Genomic DNA, 18,226 nt, shown 5'->3' with positions numbered 1-18,226 from the left:
AGTTATAAATGTACTGAACGTTTATTGGACGAGGGGCGGGTCTTTGTGGCTATCGACGTTGCGCGCAGCCAATCAGCACGATCATTTGGAGGCAGATATATGACGAAGGCGCGTTTGTCCAATCGTAAGCACCGCTGGGGTTTTGACCTCTGAAAACCTCATCACCGCCCCCGTCATGTCCGTGGCGGAGGAGCGCTATAAAGGAGATCCAGTCAGGAGTTTAAAGGGCAGAGTTGTAAAAACTCCCAGGCAGTGGGGAGTCGGATTGCCTGACGACAGACTCCAAAAAAAACACCACAATTCCCCGAAGAAAAACAGCTAATATTGATGCAACTTAAGTGGAATAATCTTTTCGATAGCTAGGAACCGAAGGGAAGCTACCAGGAGAGAAGAAAACAGTAAGTTTGTGGCATTGAACCGTCGTAATGTGTCAAACTGAGGCGTTTGCTGTGGGTTAAAGAAAAAATATAACGTCATATATCGTTGCATTTCAAAGGCATTGCGTCAAAAGGCTTGTTTATTCCAAAAATGTTGACATTTTTTACGCTGTATGTTCGGTGGAACACAAAAAGAGGCGTCAGGCAGAATGACAGCCTCAGTCACCATTCGCTTTATACACAACGCATCGAAAGTCAATAGTGACTGAGGAAGTCAGTCCCCTAAAATGTTCCACGAAAAGGAAACAAGAGTGTGAGTGTTAGTGCGCTGTCGCTTTAAGAATCGGATTAATTTAGATTCTGTTTGCCTTTTTGAACGGAGACCTGGCAGTTTTTAACGAATGATTGGTTTTCTCATGAATTAGTTTTATTCAGGCTCTCTAAAACCGAGCTAGAGCGAGCGAGTTCGTCTGTTTACAGAAAGCATCCAGAATTTTCCCAATCCATATTCATAACATCAATGGCCGTGTCTCAATAACTACTTTCGATGCTCACTAGGCGCATCCGCCGTCTGAACAGCCGCACTATTTTACGTGTTCCGCGCGCTCTGCGTGACCAGATATCGAAACTCTCTGAAAGATTTCGTGTTATATTAGATGCACTGTTGTATCTGGTCGAGGCTACACACCCCGAGCGGAGCGTCACGCTATTGGTCGCCATCCTCGGGAAATCCGATCACCGATCTGTTGCGCAATCTGTGTCGCATTGTGTTCGCATGCCCTGTATTTGCATTCACATAAAGGCGTTTTTACGCAACAGTTGACGGAAAATATCAGGGAAGAGAATCCGTGTTATGTAATCTCCTTCGAATCCTGTAGAATAGATAATGCACGGTGCATTTAAACCAACCTGAGCACGTATTCAGGCCTTTGATTGAGTTGTTTGTTTACACAGACCACGAAACCACTCAGAAGTGTCAACTTTTTGGAATTTAGATTTATGCATCATCTGTATAAATATTCTAAAATTATAACATTTTAAAATCTGCAATCTGAGGGTGCAAAAAAAAGTAAATACTGAGAAAACCACCTTTTAAAGTTGTCCAAATGAAGTTCTTATCCATGCATATTACCAATCAAATTAAATTTGGATATTTACGGTAGGAAATTTACACGATCTTTACGTAATATCCTAATGATTTTTGACATAACAGACAAAAAAATTGATAATTTTCACCTTTTACAATGTATTGGTTATTTCTACAAATATACCCCAGTGACTTAAGTCTGCTATTGTTCTGATTGGTCACATCCATCTCAATACCTTGCCTCTCTTCCCTCATTCAAGGAGCACAAGAAGATTTTCCACCAGCACTTCCGAGTCCCCACTGATCTCTACTGCCTTGGAGGTTTTTGCAGCACTCAACGAAAGCAGCTATGCAGCTTGAAATCCAAGTAGCGCTCAACTTCATCATTTCATACCTGTACAACAAACTCCCGCGGCGGAGAGTCAACATCTTCGGCGAGGAGCTGGAGCGGCAGCTGAAGAAGAAGTACGAAGGACACTGGTACCCCGACAAGCCATACAAAGGATCCGGGTTTCGGTGCATCCACGTGGGAGAGAAGGTGGATCCGGTCGTGGAGGAAGCAGCCAAAGAAAGCGGGCTGGATATCGAGGACGTCCGCAACAATTTGCCTCAGGATCTCAGCGTTTGGATCGACCCTTTCGAAGTGTCCTATCAGATCGGGGAGAAGGGAGCGGTTAAGGTGCTCTTCGTGGACGATAGCGGAGAGAACGGCTCCGAGCTGGACAAGGAGATCAGGAACAGTTTCAACCCGGAGGCTCAGGTCTTCATGCCAATTAGCGACCCGGTGGGCATCTCATCCGAGTCCAGCTCGCCGTCGCCTCCACCGTTTGGTCAGTCTGCGGCCGTCAGCCCGTCCTTCATGCCACGCTCCACCCAGCCTTTAACCTTCACCACCGCCTCGTTCGCCGCCACCAAGTTCGGCTCCACCAAGATGAAGAACGGCGGCCGAAACGGCGGCAAAGTCGCTCGCAGCTCTCCCACCAACCTGGGCCTGAATGTCAACAGCCTCCTCAAGCAGAAAGCCATCTCCAGCTCCATGCATTCGCTCTACGGCTACGGCCTGGGAGCTTCGCCTCCGCTGCAGAAAGCGTCTGCGCTCTCGCCCAACGCCAAGGAGTTCGTGTTCCCCAACCTGCAAGGCCAAGGGAGCTCCGGAGGCGCGACGTTCCCGAGCGAAAACCCGCTCGGCCTCAGTCCTCTGCAGTACAGCAATGCCTTCGACGTGTTCGCAGCCTACGGGAGCATCAACGACAAGTCGCTCGTGGATGGCTTAAACTTCAGTCTCGGCAACATGCAGTATTCAAACCAGCAATTCCAGCCAGTCATGGCTAACTAACGATTGTTGGCAAAAGGAAAACGAATGGCGAAGACGCACAACTGTGGATGTGGAAACCAAGATCCCTATTAGTCACTGATAAGCGCATGTGCCCAAGGGTTTTTGTTAAATTATTTTATAATTTTCTCTCTCTCTCTCTGCTGTCTCTCACTGTCTCTCTCTCTCTCTCTCTCTCTCTCTCTCTCTCTCTCCGCCCCCTTGAGTTTGTACTAAAGCTTGTTACACACACACACACACACACACACACACGTCCGAGCTCGGTCAACATGCGTCTGTTTTCTGTTCCTTTTTTGCCAATGAAGCAAAAAATGATTTTTTTACTACATTTTGGAAGAAAACTACTCTAAAACATTGGGGCGAAAAAAAAAAAAAAAAAAAAAACCCCGAAGCTTCAAGTTCTGGCCTCTTACAGTGTTTTAAAGTTGGCGAGACTTGGCTGATTTTTAAGAAATTGGCACTAATGCATCTATATATCTGGGGTTACGTGGTCTCTTTTCTAATTGTATAATTTAATTGAGTACAGAGTTTGTAAGATATCAGAGTATATATATTGTTTCTACAACATGGTGTTGCATTTATATCTTTTTACTACTCCAGTGATCTGTGATGGCTGCAGAAGCTTTATGTTATAATATATTTTGTTTTTATTTTTTGTTTCTTTTTTTTAAAATTGTTAAAGAAATTCATCTTTAAAAAGTAGATTGAAAATTCTAAAGATTGTGTACAGAATATTCCCTAGTGTTAAAATTTCAGTGTAGGAATATTTGCTTTTTTGAAACAAAAAGAGTTGTATTTTCTGTTAAGAGTTCGACAGATTTTTGCTATATTATGGACAATGTAATCGTATATATTAATTTTGTACCTACATTGTGCAATACTTGATAAAAAAAATATGGTATAACAAAGTATTTTGAGTCAGTGTCTTACATGTCAAGAGGGACTGAAATAGTTTATATTAAGTTTGTATTAAAATGCTTGAAATATATGCTTGTCTCTTATTTTTGTTTTCTTTTTTTATTTGACATTTGCACCCTGGCCTTTTTCAATAAAAGAAAATTTAGACAAGAATAAACTACTGGCGTTCTTTTTCTTCCATGTATTGAAATGCCTAGATGCCTAAATAAAGATTTTCATCGTAGACAATATGGTTCTGATTCAAAATGATTGCCATATCTAAAACCCAAAATGGCTTCTAATGAGGAAGAACATGCAAGTTACTCAAAAACGGTGACATTTTTCCTTATCCTTGAATGTTTTTGGCAGATTAACGTGCACTAGAGCAGATGATGAGTCAAGATGTGACCATACAGGATCTCGTTTGACCTGCTCCTAGATAAATGCATGGACTGATCTTGATTCCTGTCTAAAAGAAGCTGAATGTTGTGTTAAAGTCAAACATTGCATTGCAAAAGGAAGTCTGTGAATGTGTGCTTTGTGAGGTGTGGCGCAGGTGACCTTTAAAAAAATCTTATGAGCTTTGGCTGGTTCACCGTCTCCTTCATTTCTGTCTGTTTTAACTATAACTAATGATCAGGTGACATTTCCTCATGGCTTTCAGGTGATAAACTCTTCAGGATCGGAAGTGTAAACCATTTTGGAGCACACGTTAGTCTCAAATGCGGTGAAGGTTGAAAACAAATCACTCGTGTTTGCTCTTATTGCGTTGGATTTCAGCTCCTGCTGCGAGAGGCTTATTGCTATAGTGCAGAGCAACAATTAAGCTTCAAATGTCCACTTTGTTTTCGCAGCTGAAGTGCAAAGCCTCTGTGAGACCGAGAGAGAGAGGGTTTTGAGATTACACTGGTCATGGCATTCACAATGTGCACTTGTTTATTTTTAATACTGTAGTTTGAGACTGCGCTGATGCCAGCGTGGACACAGATAGAGCACCATCTGCTTATCTCCAGTATGTTTTGGCAGTAGGAATTATTTTGGTATAGCAACACCAACTTAAGCATATCACATGAGGAAGACCAGGTTATTTGACTTCGATAATGTGTTTTGGTTCTACAGTCTTGGACAAACACCAACTATTCTTTCACTACAGCTTTTATCGGGTCAAATGTGTGCTATTGTCTGGAGGGATTTCAAACAGGTGTATGTTAAGGGCATAAAAGAAAATAAAGGATGCATATTCAAATAGAAAGTCTATGTAATTTATAATAATAATAATAATAATATATATATCTCAAATTAGAAACACACAAGAAAGGCTTGCTAAAATAGATTCCAAAATATATTTACATAAATATATTTTCTATTAATACATTCACATGTAAAAAAATAAAATAAATAATATATATATATATATATATATATATATATATATATATATATATATATATATATATATATATAAACCGAGCTTCAATGCTTATAAAAATATATTTAGCATATATTTAAAATATATTTTGGCCAGAAAATGTGGAATGAGGTACATTGCAGGCAATATTGAAACCATTTCCTGAGCATTAGGATTTATTTTCAGGTAAAATCTTTTACCTATATTTAATATTACACAAAATACTTTAGATTGAGATTCCAGCTCCTTCTGATCCATCACCAGTGTCTTTAAAAGTGAAACATACTATAGTAAAGTGCAAGCATTCCAGTGTGTTTTGGAAAAATGTGTTTTGGCACTTCTCCAAACCTTGAAGGCAGTGCCAAGTCACTTTACCACAACAGGATCTTTCCCAGCGTGCTGTAGATCGTTCAGAGACACACTGTACCCTATAAAAGCACTCCATCAAGGTCAGTAACAGGTCAGGATCTGAATACAGTCAGATCATTATACCTCAGGCGGGACTGTAGGCAATAAGGGCTCTTTTGCATGAGAAGTGACACATGCAAACAGGTTGAACTGCATTGGCACGCTAAGTGTTAGCATACTCGGTCAGAGGAGTTGTTTTGTTGTAGTTTTTAGGTGGAGTTTTGCTCTTATGTGTGTGGTTCAACACCCTCGGTAAAAATGCATGGCATCTACATGAGGAAGAGCTTGAAAGTCAGGAACATCTGGTGAATATCACTGGATTTTTTTTTTTGTAACTTGTAAGTTTGAAGCTGAAGTTTACTTCACAATTTCATGTTTAATTAGATGCATTACTAGGATTTTCTTTGTGTATAAAGTGTATAAATATTTCTAGCAATTTCTGAATGAAAGTTGTATGTAAATAGTTTTTTGACTAATTCCAAAAATAAAAAATGTGTCTCAAAATGTACACTGTAAAAAAATCCATAAAATTTACAGTAAAAAACAGCAGCTAGAATTTTAGAGTAAAAATTAATGAAAATCAATGATAAAAAAACAGCAGCTGTGGTTGCTAGAATTTTACTGTAAAAAAAAATGGTAGCAGAGTTGTAGGTTTTACTGTTTGAACTTAAATTTACAGTTTATTAACGGATATAATGTTAATATACCAACTTATTGAAGTACTGAAATCTGTTTTGTACCTTTGTAATTCACTGATAACCTCAAAACCAAGTAGTGATGAGAAAGTCATGATGAACCAAAGCCTATCACAATTTTTTAAATATTTTTAATTTTTTTTTAATATTTTTAAATATTAACATATATATTAAACTCAAATAATGTCATCAAATTCAATTTAACAACATTCGATGTAACATATAACCCTAACGTACAAAACTGAAAAGAAAAAAATCTTAGAAACATAGAAAAAAAGGAACATATTTCAACTAAAAAACTAAAAAAACTAAATAAAAAAAAATCCAATTTTGAAATATAACACATTGAATTCTTGGAATATCAATTTACAGTTACCCACTGTAAATTATAGCCTAGATTCTTTTTCACTTCCAAAAACGGTACACTACCGTAAAATTACATGTTATTTCCAATATAGCTTTTGAACCTTATATAGTAGGGGAACTTACCGTAAACCATATAACAGGTGTTTACTGTAACATTTTTACCATCTTTTACAGTTCATTTCACATTCATTTACAGTGCAATTACAGTAATATCACAAAGCTCTAATCTGCTACATGCTAGTATAAAGCATGACAATATAAAGCTTTGCATGATTTTTTTGTGAAGCTACTGTGAAACAACATAAAATGTGAAAAGCATTATACTAACAAATCTATCTTATGACTTCAAGAGTCATTCACAAGACCAGGAACATGCATTAAGCAACTAAACAGGGTGAATTTCAATTTAGTCTTAGGTGCTTCAAAGACTTCATCTAGAAGCTGTATGCTGTATGCATGTAAACACTAACAAGATCTTTCACAAAACACTCCCACACACATTTCAGACCCGATTACAGCAGAGTTTATGGCGTGACGTGAGAAGACTCGTTCCTACATATGGCTTGTAGTTCAGCTCATAACACTCAGCCAGTAATAGGCCGCACTAGCAGCGCTTAAGAGCTCAAACGGCTCGGAGATATCCCAGTTACAACAGTCTCTTACACAATAAATGACAAGCAGCTCTCGCAGACATGATGATGGATTCTGGGCCCAACGTAACATGCAAACTATGTGTTTAGGGAGGACCGGCACTGACTGACGTCTGTGTGATTTCATCTGTACAGCAGTGGTACAAATAAACTCGTCTACATTTTGAAATCCTATTCATTCTAGTGAACCAGTTCATTCTGATTTGTCCATCTCTCTTATATGTAGTAGCAGACAGTTTGGTTTATTCTAGTGAATCAGTTTTCACTTTTTTTACTTTTTTTTTTCACAAATTATAATTAATTTTTTTTATAAATTTTAATCATTTGAATTCACATTATGTTTGTGTGTGTGTGTATATGTATATATATATATATATATATATATATATATATATATATATATATATATATATATATAATGTTTTATTGTTTTCACTTTACCTTTGTGAGATTCATTGATCATGACATTAAATATTGTTTTTTTAAATATTGTTTTTCAATTAGAATTCCTATACTATTTACTGTTTTTGACTATTATAAATCTATATTTTATATTTAAATATTTACATTATAATAAGTTATAGTTTTCATTCTAATTATTAATTATATAAAATGTTATAAAAAATAATATATGTTATCAATATTGAAATATTAATATTATAGTCAGTAATACATTTAAATAGTATTATTTATTTTTTTAAATTACTTAATTTTGTATTACTGTGTATTTACAATGCATATTTTTTTTTATTTGTATTTAATATACAATCTACCTGTTAATATTTGATTCTGTCTCCATTACTGAGATTTAATTGTTCTTTCAAAATATTTTTAAATGAGAAACAATTCCCAATAATATCTGATTTAAAAAATATTATATAATCTATATTTATTATTTATATTATAAATAATTATTTCATTATAAGTTGTTTTATATATATATATATATATATATATATATATATATATATATATATATATATATATATATATATATATATATATATATATATATATATGAATGACTTGGAATATTGCTACTTAAGGCAGTATATAATAGTAGTTTAACTATTTTAAATCCTTGTAGTTTAGCAGTACACACTCAGTAAAGCTCTTGATGGGACGCCGTTCGGTTCAGCTTTCCCATCGTTGCTTTAATCCTCCACGTATGACTCTGTAAGCCTCCCTTTAGCTCTTTATAAATGCGTTTGAGTTCAGGAAGTGTTGAGTTGTAATATCTGCTCACATGTTTACACCCACTGATGGTTGTTCAGTGCATACGTCAGACCCAAGGAATTCCTCAACACAAAGGAATCCCGATCAGGTGCTTTGTGATGAAACCATCCGCCGCTTTAACGCAGAGCATGACCTCAGTGTCACATGACGCACGCTACCAAAGCTGTGGTGAAAATATCAGGCTTTTCTTAGCCCGAGGGCCGTGTTTTGGCTCTGTTTCTTGGAGATAACTTGTGAAACCTCAACTTAAAGTGGTCTAATGCAACTGTAATGTCATACTAGGATCCAGCGAGGTAAGTAAATCAGTGCAGCACTCGGAGGATCTCACCCCAGTCTAAATTATTCAGCAGCACAGAAAGCCAAGGGCTCACTGATGTGCTATATGGTTTTCAATAAAGGTCATAATAGGATGGAAAAATCCATGACTCTTATGACTTCTCCTGAAAGAGTAGAAGCACATATCATTGCAGTTTTAAATATCATGGGTTGTGCTATTTAAGAGTGACCCAGTTTTTTGGAATCGGATGTAAAAGCCTGTTTTCCCACAAAGTTTAAACAGCAAAAACCCTATATTTTTGTCTTTTATTTTTTGTCTTGGTTTACAAAAACTAAACAATCCCCCAGTTAACATATTTAGGTTGTAAAAATGTTGTGAGAACGTATTTAAAATGTTTACAAAAAAAGATTTATTACAGCGTTCTATTCATTTTATATACACTCAAAATGTTACGCAATTAGAACTTTTAAAAAACATTCTAAGAGCATTAAAATTTCTAGTTTTCTTAACGTGTTTAGAACGTTATTTAAAGGTTATTAAACGATTCTTAGAATGTTCATCAAGTACAAATCATCAGAAGAATGTATATCAAATATTAATAAAGTTATAAAATATTCCATTAACATGACTTTAAGAACATTTTGTCCCAACATGCAATATTTTAGAAGATATTAAGTCTTGCTTTCTGAAAACAAGCAAACCTATCTGGCAGTGGCTCAGAATAGACTTTATACAAAAAGAGAAAAAATAAGAGATAATTTTTCGGACCCCTTTTGCGGATATTTTTTCTTGTTTAAAGCAAAAACTTACTTCATTTTGATTTTTTTTTTTTTTTTAGAAAACATGACAAGTCATTTTGCTTCAAGTAAATGTATTTTGATTAAGAAAGGTTTAGATATTTGTACTATAAAACAAATGCTGAGAATGTAATTGCTTTTAAAACTTTAGTAGATATACATTTATAATGTTGTCTTTTTTTATATATGTTGACTTATTTTGTTTGTAAGGCAATAAAAAAGAGTGAAAAAGGAAAAACCCTTTGATATGTCATGTGAAATTCAAAACTTCTAATATGGATTGCATTGGATATGCATTGGCACAATATTGAACAATTGTTAATGAGTTTTGGAAGCAACTCAAAACAATAATCTCAGTTTATGCCAAAAATGATATCTAAAAAGAGGAATGATGGTCACAAGTTAAAGCGAATTGAGAAAGAAGGTTGCAAAATACTATACTCATAAAAATCTAACAGATGACAAGATAACTGAACTCCTGTCTTGAGCTTTATAAAAAGACGATTTGTGACACAGTATTGGAATGAACTTCTTTCTCATGTAAACAATGAATCACACCCTGTTGTAAGACCCACAGTGCATGGAAAAAAACTAAACTTTCACCCAATGTCTAACATTTGGAGAACGCCAAAAGAGGCCTTCAACCAGCAATGTACACGACCCGCTGTTAAACATAGTAAGGAATCTGCAGATGGTATGGCCGGCCATAATGTGGGAGTCATCTGGTCAAATGATCGGTCTGTGTGGTCATATAATGACCGTGGAATATGAGTCCATATGCATCATAGTTCGATATAATGTTCTTATTTTGAAGATACCATATTCAAAATATGGTTGAATATTTATGGGACATTAGAGTGAAGTTGATTTCGACCTCCTACAGCCCTCAAATAATGCTCTGCATGTATTACCAAAGCCACAGACAATACTGACTGTGATATTGACCATAAAATGTTCTAGACTGACTCTAAAGTGGAGTTTAATACTTCTTTAATACTATATAAAGGTTTTAAGAGGAGGTTTTTGCAAAGCCCAAAGCCTTTGAGCTAAAATATTTACTTTAAGTCCCCCTGAGATTTTCAGTTAACATTTACACACACACACACACACACACACACACACACACACACACACACACTTTTAACATCCATGGAACCTTTCCATTGTACAAAAGATACTACAGTGGAATAAGATTGTTTGGATGTTGTTCTTTATTTTCAGAAAGGTTTATTGAGAAGTTTTTTGCAGAACCCAAAGTTTCTTCTGTGGCGGTGTTTGAATCCTTTACGGTTTACTGCAATAAAACCTTTTGTCCATTGGAAGGGATCCATGGATGTTATAAGGTATTCATGGATCCATCGATGCCAATAACAGTCCTTTAAGAGTTATACAGTGGGGGGAAAAGTCTAGGACTACAGTAAAAAGCTGAAACATTCTCTCATGAACCTGATATTAATTGTGAAATCTGTCAACATTTAGAAGTACAAGCAATACGCATGACCTCAAATCTGCTATATACTGACTTAAAGCCAAAAAACAACAAAAACAAACAACAAATATCTTAATAAATGCAGAGATTTCAGAATTCCCTTATGAAACAAAAATATATTGCAGTATATTGGAAAATATCATATTAGGCATATATTTTAATATATATTTATTTTTTTCAATATATTGCAATATATTGAAAGCGGCAATCATTTTGCAATATATTATATAATATATGTATCATCAATATATTATTATATGTATTCAAATATATAAAATATTAGAAAATAAAAAGGGAAAATAATGTATTACAATATATCACAATATATTTTAAGAAATATATTGGTAAATATATTTTCCTTTTGTAAGGGTTTCTAGTGCATAAGAAGGTATATTGTAAAAAAAAAAAGTTTCCAAAAGAGGAACTGAATTCAAATGCAAAAACTAAATAAAATAGATAAATAAATAACAGTTAAAAAACAGTTCTTAAAATAACGATTTAGTTTTTCACTCTTTATATATATATATATATATATATATATATATTTTTTTTTTTTTTTTTTTTTTTTTTTTAAGGTTCTTTGGAGAATCCAAACTCAAACCCAAGTTCTATAACATTGCTGCAAAAACAATTTTTTTTTTTTTTTTTAAATAGCTAAAGAAACTTTCCACTATAAAGAGCCTTTTGTCCAGTGGAAAGCTTCCATGGGTGTTAAAGGTTCTTGATGGAACCTTCCATGCTTTGTACTCAGTAGGGGATAAAAGTCTGGGACCACAATAAAAGGCAGAGAAAGTTCCATTCAGACTGATTTTTACTAGTGGTCTGAGACTTTTGTCCCGTTTGCTCCCAGGGTGTTCTCGGGTGTGTGAGAACTCGAGCCGAATACCTGGCAGCAGCTCAAGCAGGATGAATTACCGGCTGAGCGTCAGTATTCAGCACTTGCCTTTCATTCCTGTTTGTGCTCATGACTGCTCAACCTCAGCGTACATTCCCTCAATAGTAGGCACATCCTTAAACTCACAGCTTGGCCCGGCGATCAGTCAAAAGGAGAGCTGAGGGCACTGAAGGACTGTTTAGAAAAAAGACCGCACATAATAATTGCCTCCATGCTGGGAAGCCTTTTAAAAAGCCTATTCTTACATGAGAAACCTTCTCTCACTCCAGATTTTTCATTCCCTTGTGTTTGTGTTGAGAACGAAGGCCTGAACAATTACCTTGTGACTTAATACACTACAGGCTTACGTTTTACGCTAGATTTTTTCCTTTTGTATTCTATAAGTATGTATTTGATCAAACGGCATGAAGTTTTCTCCTCCGTATGGATTATTAAAACAAGATACTGAGCCGCTGATGAACTTGGCAACGTATTTTTAGGCCTTGCATCATGATTTTACACTTGCTACACTGAAAAAAAAATGGTGTAGGAGTTACTTTGAAACAAATCATTTGAGAGCCAGGTGGTATAAGAGGGAGGGGCATGCAAATTCTACAGAACACCTGATTGGGCAATCGTTTGGCCACTCCCCTGAGTGCAGGATGAGTCATCAGGATTTGTGCAGCTGAAAACCTACTTTTAAATGTGAATTTTGTCAATGTTTAGAAGTAATAGCATACAGATGTCCTTAGATCTGCTATAAACCCATACACTATAAATTTGATCTCATAGGGTTTTCTTCATATTTCCCTTTTCAGAATATCGAAAGAGTTATATGTTTTTTATATTGGAGAGGAGGATTCATGTGGATGCTCAGAATAATGTGTGATTACATCATGCAGTCTGGAATTGGAAGAAGGCCAAAACTCCTTTATAATATTTTATGCTTCACACATTCTCACTGGGGAACTGAAATTTTCAAGGCACAAACCCTCAGATGAATAAGAATATGTTGCTGCAAAATCTGTCTAATTAAAGACTAAAAATAAAGAAAAGATTAATGTAAAGCTGTAATAGCTTAAAGTCAGCATGAAATCAAAATTAACACTATTTACTTACATAATACAAGTTCCTTGTCAATTGTGTATATTATATTATATTATATTATATTATATTATATTATATTATATTATATTATATTATATTATATTATATTATATTATATTATATTATATTATATTATATTATATTATATTATATTATATTATATTAAGGTTTGCTGGGCTCCAGCGTGAATGTAAAACTGACCGAGATAAAGACTAAACAATGTATAAGAGATAACTTTTATATTTTAACTATTTTCTAAGCATTAAAGAAATTCAATATTTAATTGTGTTTAAATATTAAAGTAAAAAAAGAAAAAAATATATATAAGGCTTACACTGTTAGTGACATGATCAAAACAGACAATTAAATTATTAATAGCAATTATTTGTTTGACAATTAATATATTACATTATTTGACTGTCTATAAAATTAATTTTATATAATTTATCTAGTGTAACAATTAAAGCAATACAATTTCACATATTGAATAAGATTATTATTCATTTCCTAGTTTGTAGATACAGATTTAAAAAAGTATTTTTTAAATTTGATACATTATATCATATAATAAACACCTTGATATTACTGTAACCATCCAGTCCTTTAGATATATATTGTTTTTTGACTGCCTGAAGTCTCACTAATAGGGTGTAAACTGGGAATAATTGTGCATCCTCTGAAAGAAGGACACTGCGAGCGTGAAGAACATCACATGTGTCATTCCTCCGCTCTGGTTTGAAGTTTACAGCCGTAGCAGTCGTCCACTGCTGGACTAAACCGTGGCCTGAAGTCCTCACCTTATCTGACTGACCAGAGCTTGTCGTGTCCAATTAGAGAAACGCAGCTCTGTTCTAATCCCAGCTCCCTCAGGCCAGCGCTGAATTAAAGTCCTAGATGAAAGACACCACATAACAGAGCTCTTCAGGGAGTCTGAATCCACACTATTCCAATCTTCAACTGATTCTGATTTAATGTCAAGATATTGGTGCAAGTAATTTCTTAAATCCCTGTAATAACACGACTGGAAGTGACTAAGGAGATGAAATTACTTTGTAGGTTCAATGCAGATACCACAAACTTGCAATTAAGCTCATTCCTCATTAAAGCTAAGCACATCATCACAATACATGTAAACGGGGACACATTTGCATGTGAACAAGACTGAAAATGTTATGGGTTCATGGGAGGTTTTTGTTATTTGGCACATAGAGGAATAGCACAATAATTATAAATGTGCTGCTGTTGCAAACAACATGAAAATAAGCACATAGATACCCAGCTAACACGATAAATGTTCTGAAAATGTTAATGTTAAGTTGTGAAAACATTATTTGTGAATGTTCTCTGACTGTTAAAAGCATCCTAACTTAGTTCGTTAGTTAGTTGTGTTCCCGGTCAAAAATGACCTCAAAAAGTATAATTTGTGGATCATTTTGGAAATATTCACTCAAAAACTGAAGTGCATGAGCTCAGATTAATGTGGCCTATGATCAATCAGATCCAAAAAAAAAAAAAATACAAAAACTGTGCTAACTAAAAATAATAAAAGATTGAGTATGATTTGTGCAAATTTTTGATAGTCCGGTCATTTTTTACTGGAAACGCCTCGCCATGGAATATGCCATATATGTGATATTTCATATACTGTATATTCTTGCAGTGTTGAAAGGAACCATAGTTAGGAGAATGTTCTCCGAGCGTCCTTAAGAAGTTATTTTTCATTCTCAGAACTATATGTTCAACCACATTCTTCAGTAATACCAACAGAACATTCTCATAATGGTTTCCAAATTATAGAATAAAACGTTCCTCTAAAGTTCATATAACCAAGAAGAGATGTTCTTAATACATAAAAAATGAAACAAATGACATTTTAAATAAAGTAAAACAAAAAAAAAAAAAAATTCTGAAATAAAGTTTTCATATCTTAATTTTATGTTAACAAAATGTTCTTATATATTTTTGATTTGAGTAACAAGGTGTGAAAAAAATCCCAACAAAACATGCAAATTATTACTATTACTATTCATTCAGATTTTTGTTATGCTCAAATCCAATGTTATGCTCAAATCCAACGTTAACTCAAATTTTGGGGTTAAAGAGAGCCCTCTCTGGGTCAAATTGTCAAAATAAATTAAAAACTTAATATTGGTTAAAGAAAAGTAAACAGAAAAAAAAAAGAATGTTTCATTTTATAATTTTGCAAACATTCCAGAAATGTTACTTTTTTTATACAGTCTAGCTCACTTCCAAAAACGGTATACTACCGTAAAATTAAATGTGATGTCCAATACAGTTTTTAACCGTAAAATAGTAGGGGATCTTACGGTTAACCTTTTAACAGGTTTTTGCTGTAGCATTTTAACCGTTAAATTCACTGTCATTTATATGTTTATGTGCTTACGTTCTGAGAACATTCAAAGGGACGTTTTGGAAGAAGGTTTGTTCATAAGCTTGCCACGACACTTTAAGAAAGTTCCCTGTTCCCTGTAAAGACTCAAAGTGACACCGGCCGACTCTCTGTTGACCAGCAGGAAAGGTTAGTCCGGAATTTATTACCTCAGCGCACACACTAACTGCTGGGCTCTTGTTTCTTGCCTGGTTTCAAAGGTCCAGGGCAGCAGATTGTAACCAGAGAGTCAGAATGGGATGGAATGTTCCATGCGCTGAGTTTACAGTACAGCAACCGAAGCCCCATTGTGTCAGAGCCTCAAGCTTGTTAATGCTGATATCATCATAATCCCTCAGGCCATGGATGGATATATCTGTGCATGCAGTCACCGCTCGGCTGTCAGCAGATAGACTGTGATCCGGTGACTCTTGTTTTGGTGCTGAGCGCACGAGTAGCGCAGTATCACACTAATGGGACGGCACGAGCCAAACACTCAAAGAAAGAAAACCCAGTAATGAGATCTCTTTAACAGCTCAAGTGATTCTCCTCGACGGAAATGGGATTAAATGGAAAGTAAACTGAGGCCTCCTGCATCTCTCCTGAGAACAACAATGCCTCAAAGTATTCTCATTTCTGAGGTCGAAATGCATCGAGTTCAATATGAGCTCAAATACTTCTAATTGGATTCTCCCAAGATAAAATCTCCCAAATGGCTTGCATTAATATGCATTAATTTTATGATGTGGCATGCCTCACTTGATTAGGTGAGCAGAAAGAGGAAAGATATTTTGAAAAAAATCCTAGCACCTTATATAATTGTATCTAATGAATAAATAAATACATTTCCCTAGCGAAAAGTTAAATGTATCAATCAATGAATAAATTAATCATTAAATCACTACTTTATAAATATCATGGTTTTGGAGAGTTACACCATGTCATTTTACAGCCTGAACTAAATGTATTGTCTTTAAAGGTCAAATGATCTGATTTAAAAAAATATATTATTGTAACAGTCATGAGAGTTTTTCTCTTTTTATTGCATTTGCATTGATTCTGCATGTTGCTCGCATAATATGGATGGTTTTCAAAAGGTTTTGAAAAATTGCTAAGCAATTTTGTTAAAATAATAAGAAATAATAAAAAAATATAATGCCAAACTATAAGGTTTTCTTCTCTTAAATTCATGCAATTTAGTTTATTTAATAAGGCTTTTTCTTCATTATCATATCAGGACAGTTGTATATCAACCAAAATGAACTTTAATTAAAAAATGATGTTTCCAAGTCACTATGTATGCATAGCATTTTAATGTATTTTTTAATAAATTAATAAATCCAGACGCAAAAGGCATCACATCATTAACCTGTCAGACAAGATTGATTAAGAAAAATTTATAGCAAAAATGATTATTTTGTTTTTATTGAGACTTGTGTCCACCACAGAATAATAACAGTATTCAAAAATAAATAAACAAATAAATAAAGGATTTGCAACTTAACTTTTATCTCACAATTTGTACTTCTTGCAATATTTATATAATTATAATTAATATAAATTTTTTTTTTTTTTTTGCTTTGGTTTAGCCATAAAAAAAATAAAAAACAGTAAATTGCAACTTTTTAATCGTATAATACTGAGCTTTATCATGCAATTCAGAAAATAAGTCAGAATTGTAAGATTAAAAAGTTGCAATTGCATTTCTTTCTTTCTTTCTTTTTTACTCTGGATTGTCTGAAATCATTTTTCTTTAGCATTTACTTTAGTTTCTGGTGACTCTCACACACAAAACGAAAGCGTCAGGGTGTGAAAGCTCAGATATAACGGTGAGAGTCACTGTGGGGTCAAGAGGGGTCGTGGTGAGGGTCACTGCTCTCCATATACTTTTACAGTTAAAATTAGCTGTGTTCTCTTCACCCTCCATATTTCAGCCATCTGAATGTTAAACAGCCCGATCAGCTTTTAAACATCTCCGTGTCTGATGTCAACAACACCCCGATCTTGACTCGGTCTGCTCCTGTCGTGTGTGTGCATCTAAGGCCAGCTGGACGCTCGCTCTGGCTTTAGTTTGAGCTGTAAGCCTCACATTCACGCCGGTGTGATTAATTGAGCTGGGCTGACTGAGTAATAAAGATATGTTCCACTAACTCCTGTTTGTTTTCTGGGTGCTGTGCTGCGGCTGCATACTAAACAGCGAGCGTGAGTCAAGTGCATGAATGTTAAAGCGATGTGAAGCACACAGGCTTGTTCCGGGTAACAGGAGCCGTGTGGGGCTGAATAAAAACAGCCCTTAATGTAACTTCAGTCTGTGAACGGAGGAAAACACTGCTTTTATGTTTTCATTTCACTTGGCTGAAAAAATGACACTCAGTTATTGTATTGCTTACACCATCAACAGATATTTTAAAAAGCACTAACTAACTTCACTTCAGTCATACTAGTGATCTAAAGTAAGTGTTTTTTTACCACCAGATGACATGATAGGCTGAATAAGAACATGTTTCATTCATATTTCATGAAGGTATTTAATTACATTTTATTTTTGCATTATTATAACATTTTATTACATTTATTATCATACTGCAAAAACAATCTAAATTGAATTACTTTAATATAAAAAAATATAAAATCACCCATTTAAATAATTTAGTCTAATGTAAGAAACGACTGGCAAAACTATTGTTTTTCATGTGCTGGTTGATTTTGATCTCTTTTGCATCCACGTCTTCTAGTGAAAAGAAAACATTAAAAATATACATTTAAGTGTTTATTATTTTATTACAATTTAACTATCTGTATCTGTAGATTTCAATTCCATATCTTTAATATATGG

At 34.7% G+C, this 18,226-nt stretch overlaps 1 protein-coding gene across 1 annotated transcript; it reads left to right on the top strand.

Annotated features, from left to right (window-relative positions):
- Positions 1-215: 215 nt before the first annotated feature.
- On the top strand, positions 216-3,872 carry tob1b (transducer of ERBB2, 1b). The gene is made up of 2 exons (XM_052571216.1): positions 216-398; positions 1,725-3,872. Exon 2 carries the CDS (start codon positions 1,814-1,816, stop codon positions 2,798-2,800), a length of 987 nt encoding a protein of 328 aa, XP_052427176.1. The 5' UTR covers positions 216-398; positions 1,725-1,813; the 3' UTR covers positions 2,801-3,872.
- Positions 3,873-18,226: the final 14,354 nt, after the last annotated feature.

This window comes from Carassius gibelio, chromosome B12 (assembly GCF_023724105.1).
Source record: "Carassius gibelio isolate Cgi1373 ecotype wild population from Czech Republic chromosome B12, carGib1.2-hapl.c, whole genome shotgun sequence".
Taxonomy (NCBI): Eukaryota; Metazoa; Chordata; class Actinopteri; order Cypriniformes; family Cyprinidae; genus Carassius; species Carassius gibelio.
Note: the sequence above shows the minus strand (reverse complement) of the source record. Positions and strands in the feature narration are given on the sequence as shown.

Excerpts from the sequence above, each read along its gene's own strand:
- tob1b (XM_052571216.1), top strand. The coding sequence starts at position 1,814 with ATGCAGCTTGAAATCCAAGTAGCGCTCAACTTCATCATTTCATACCTG.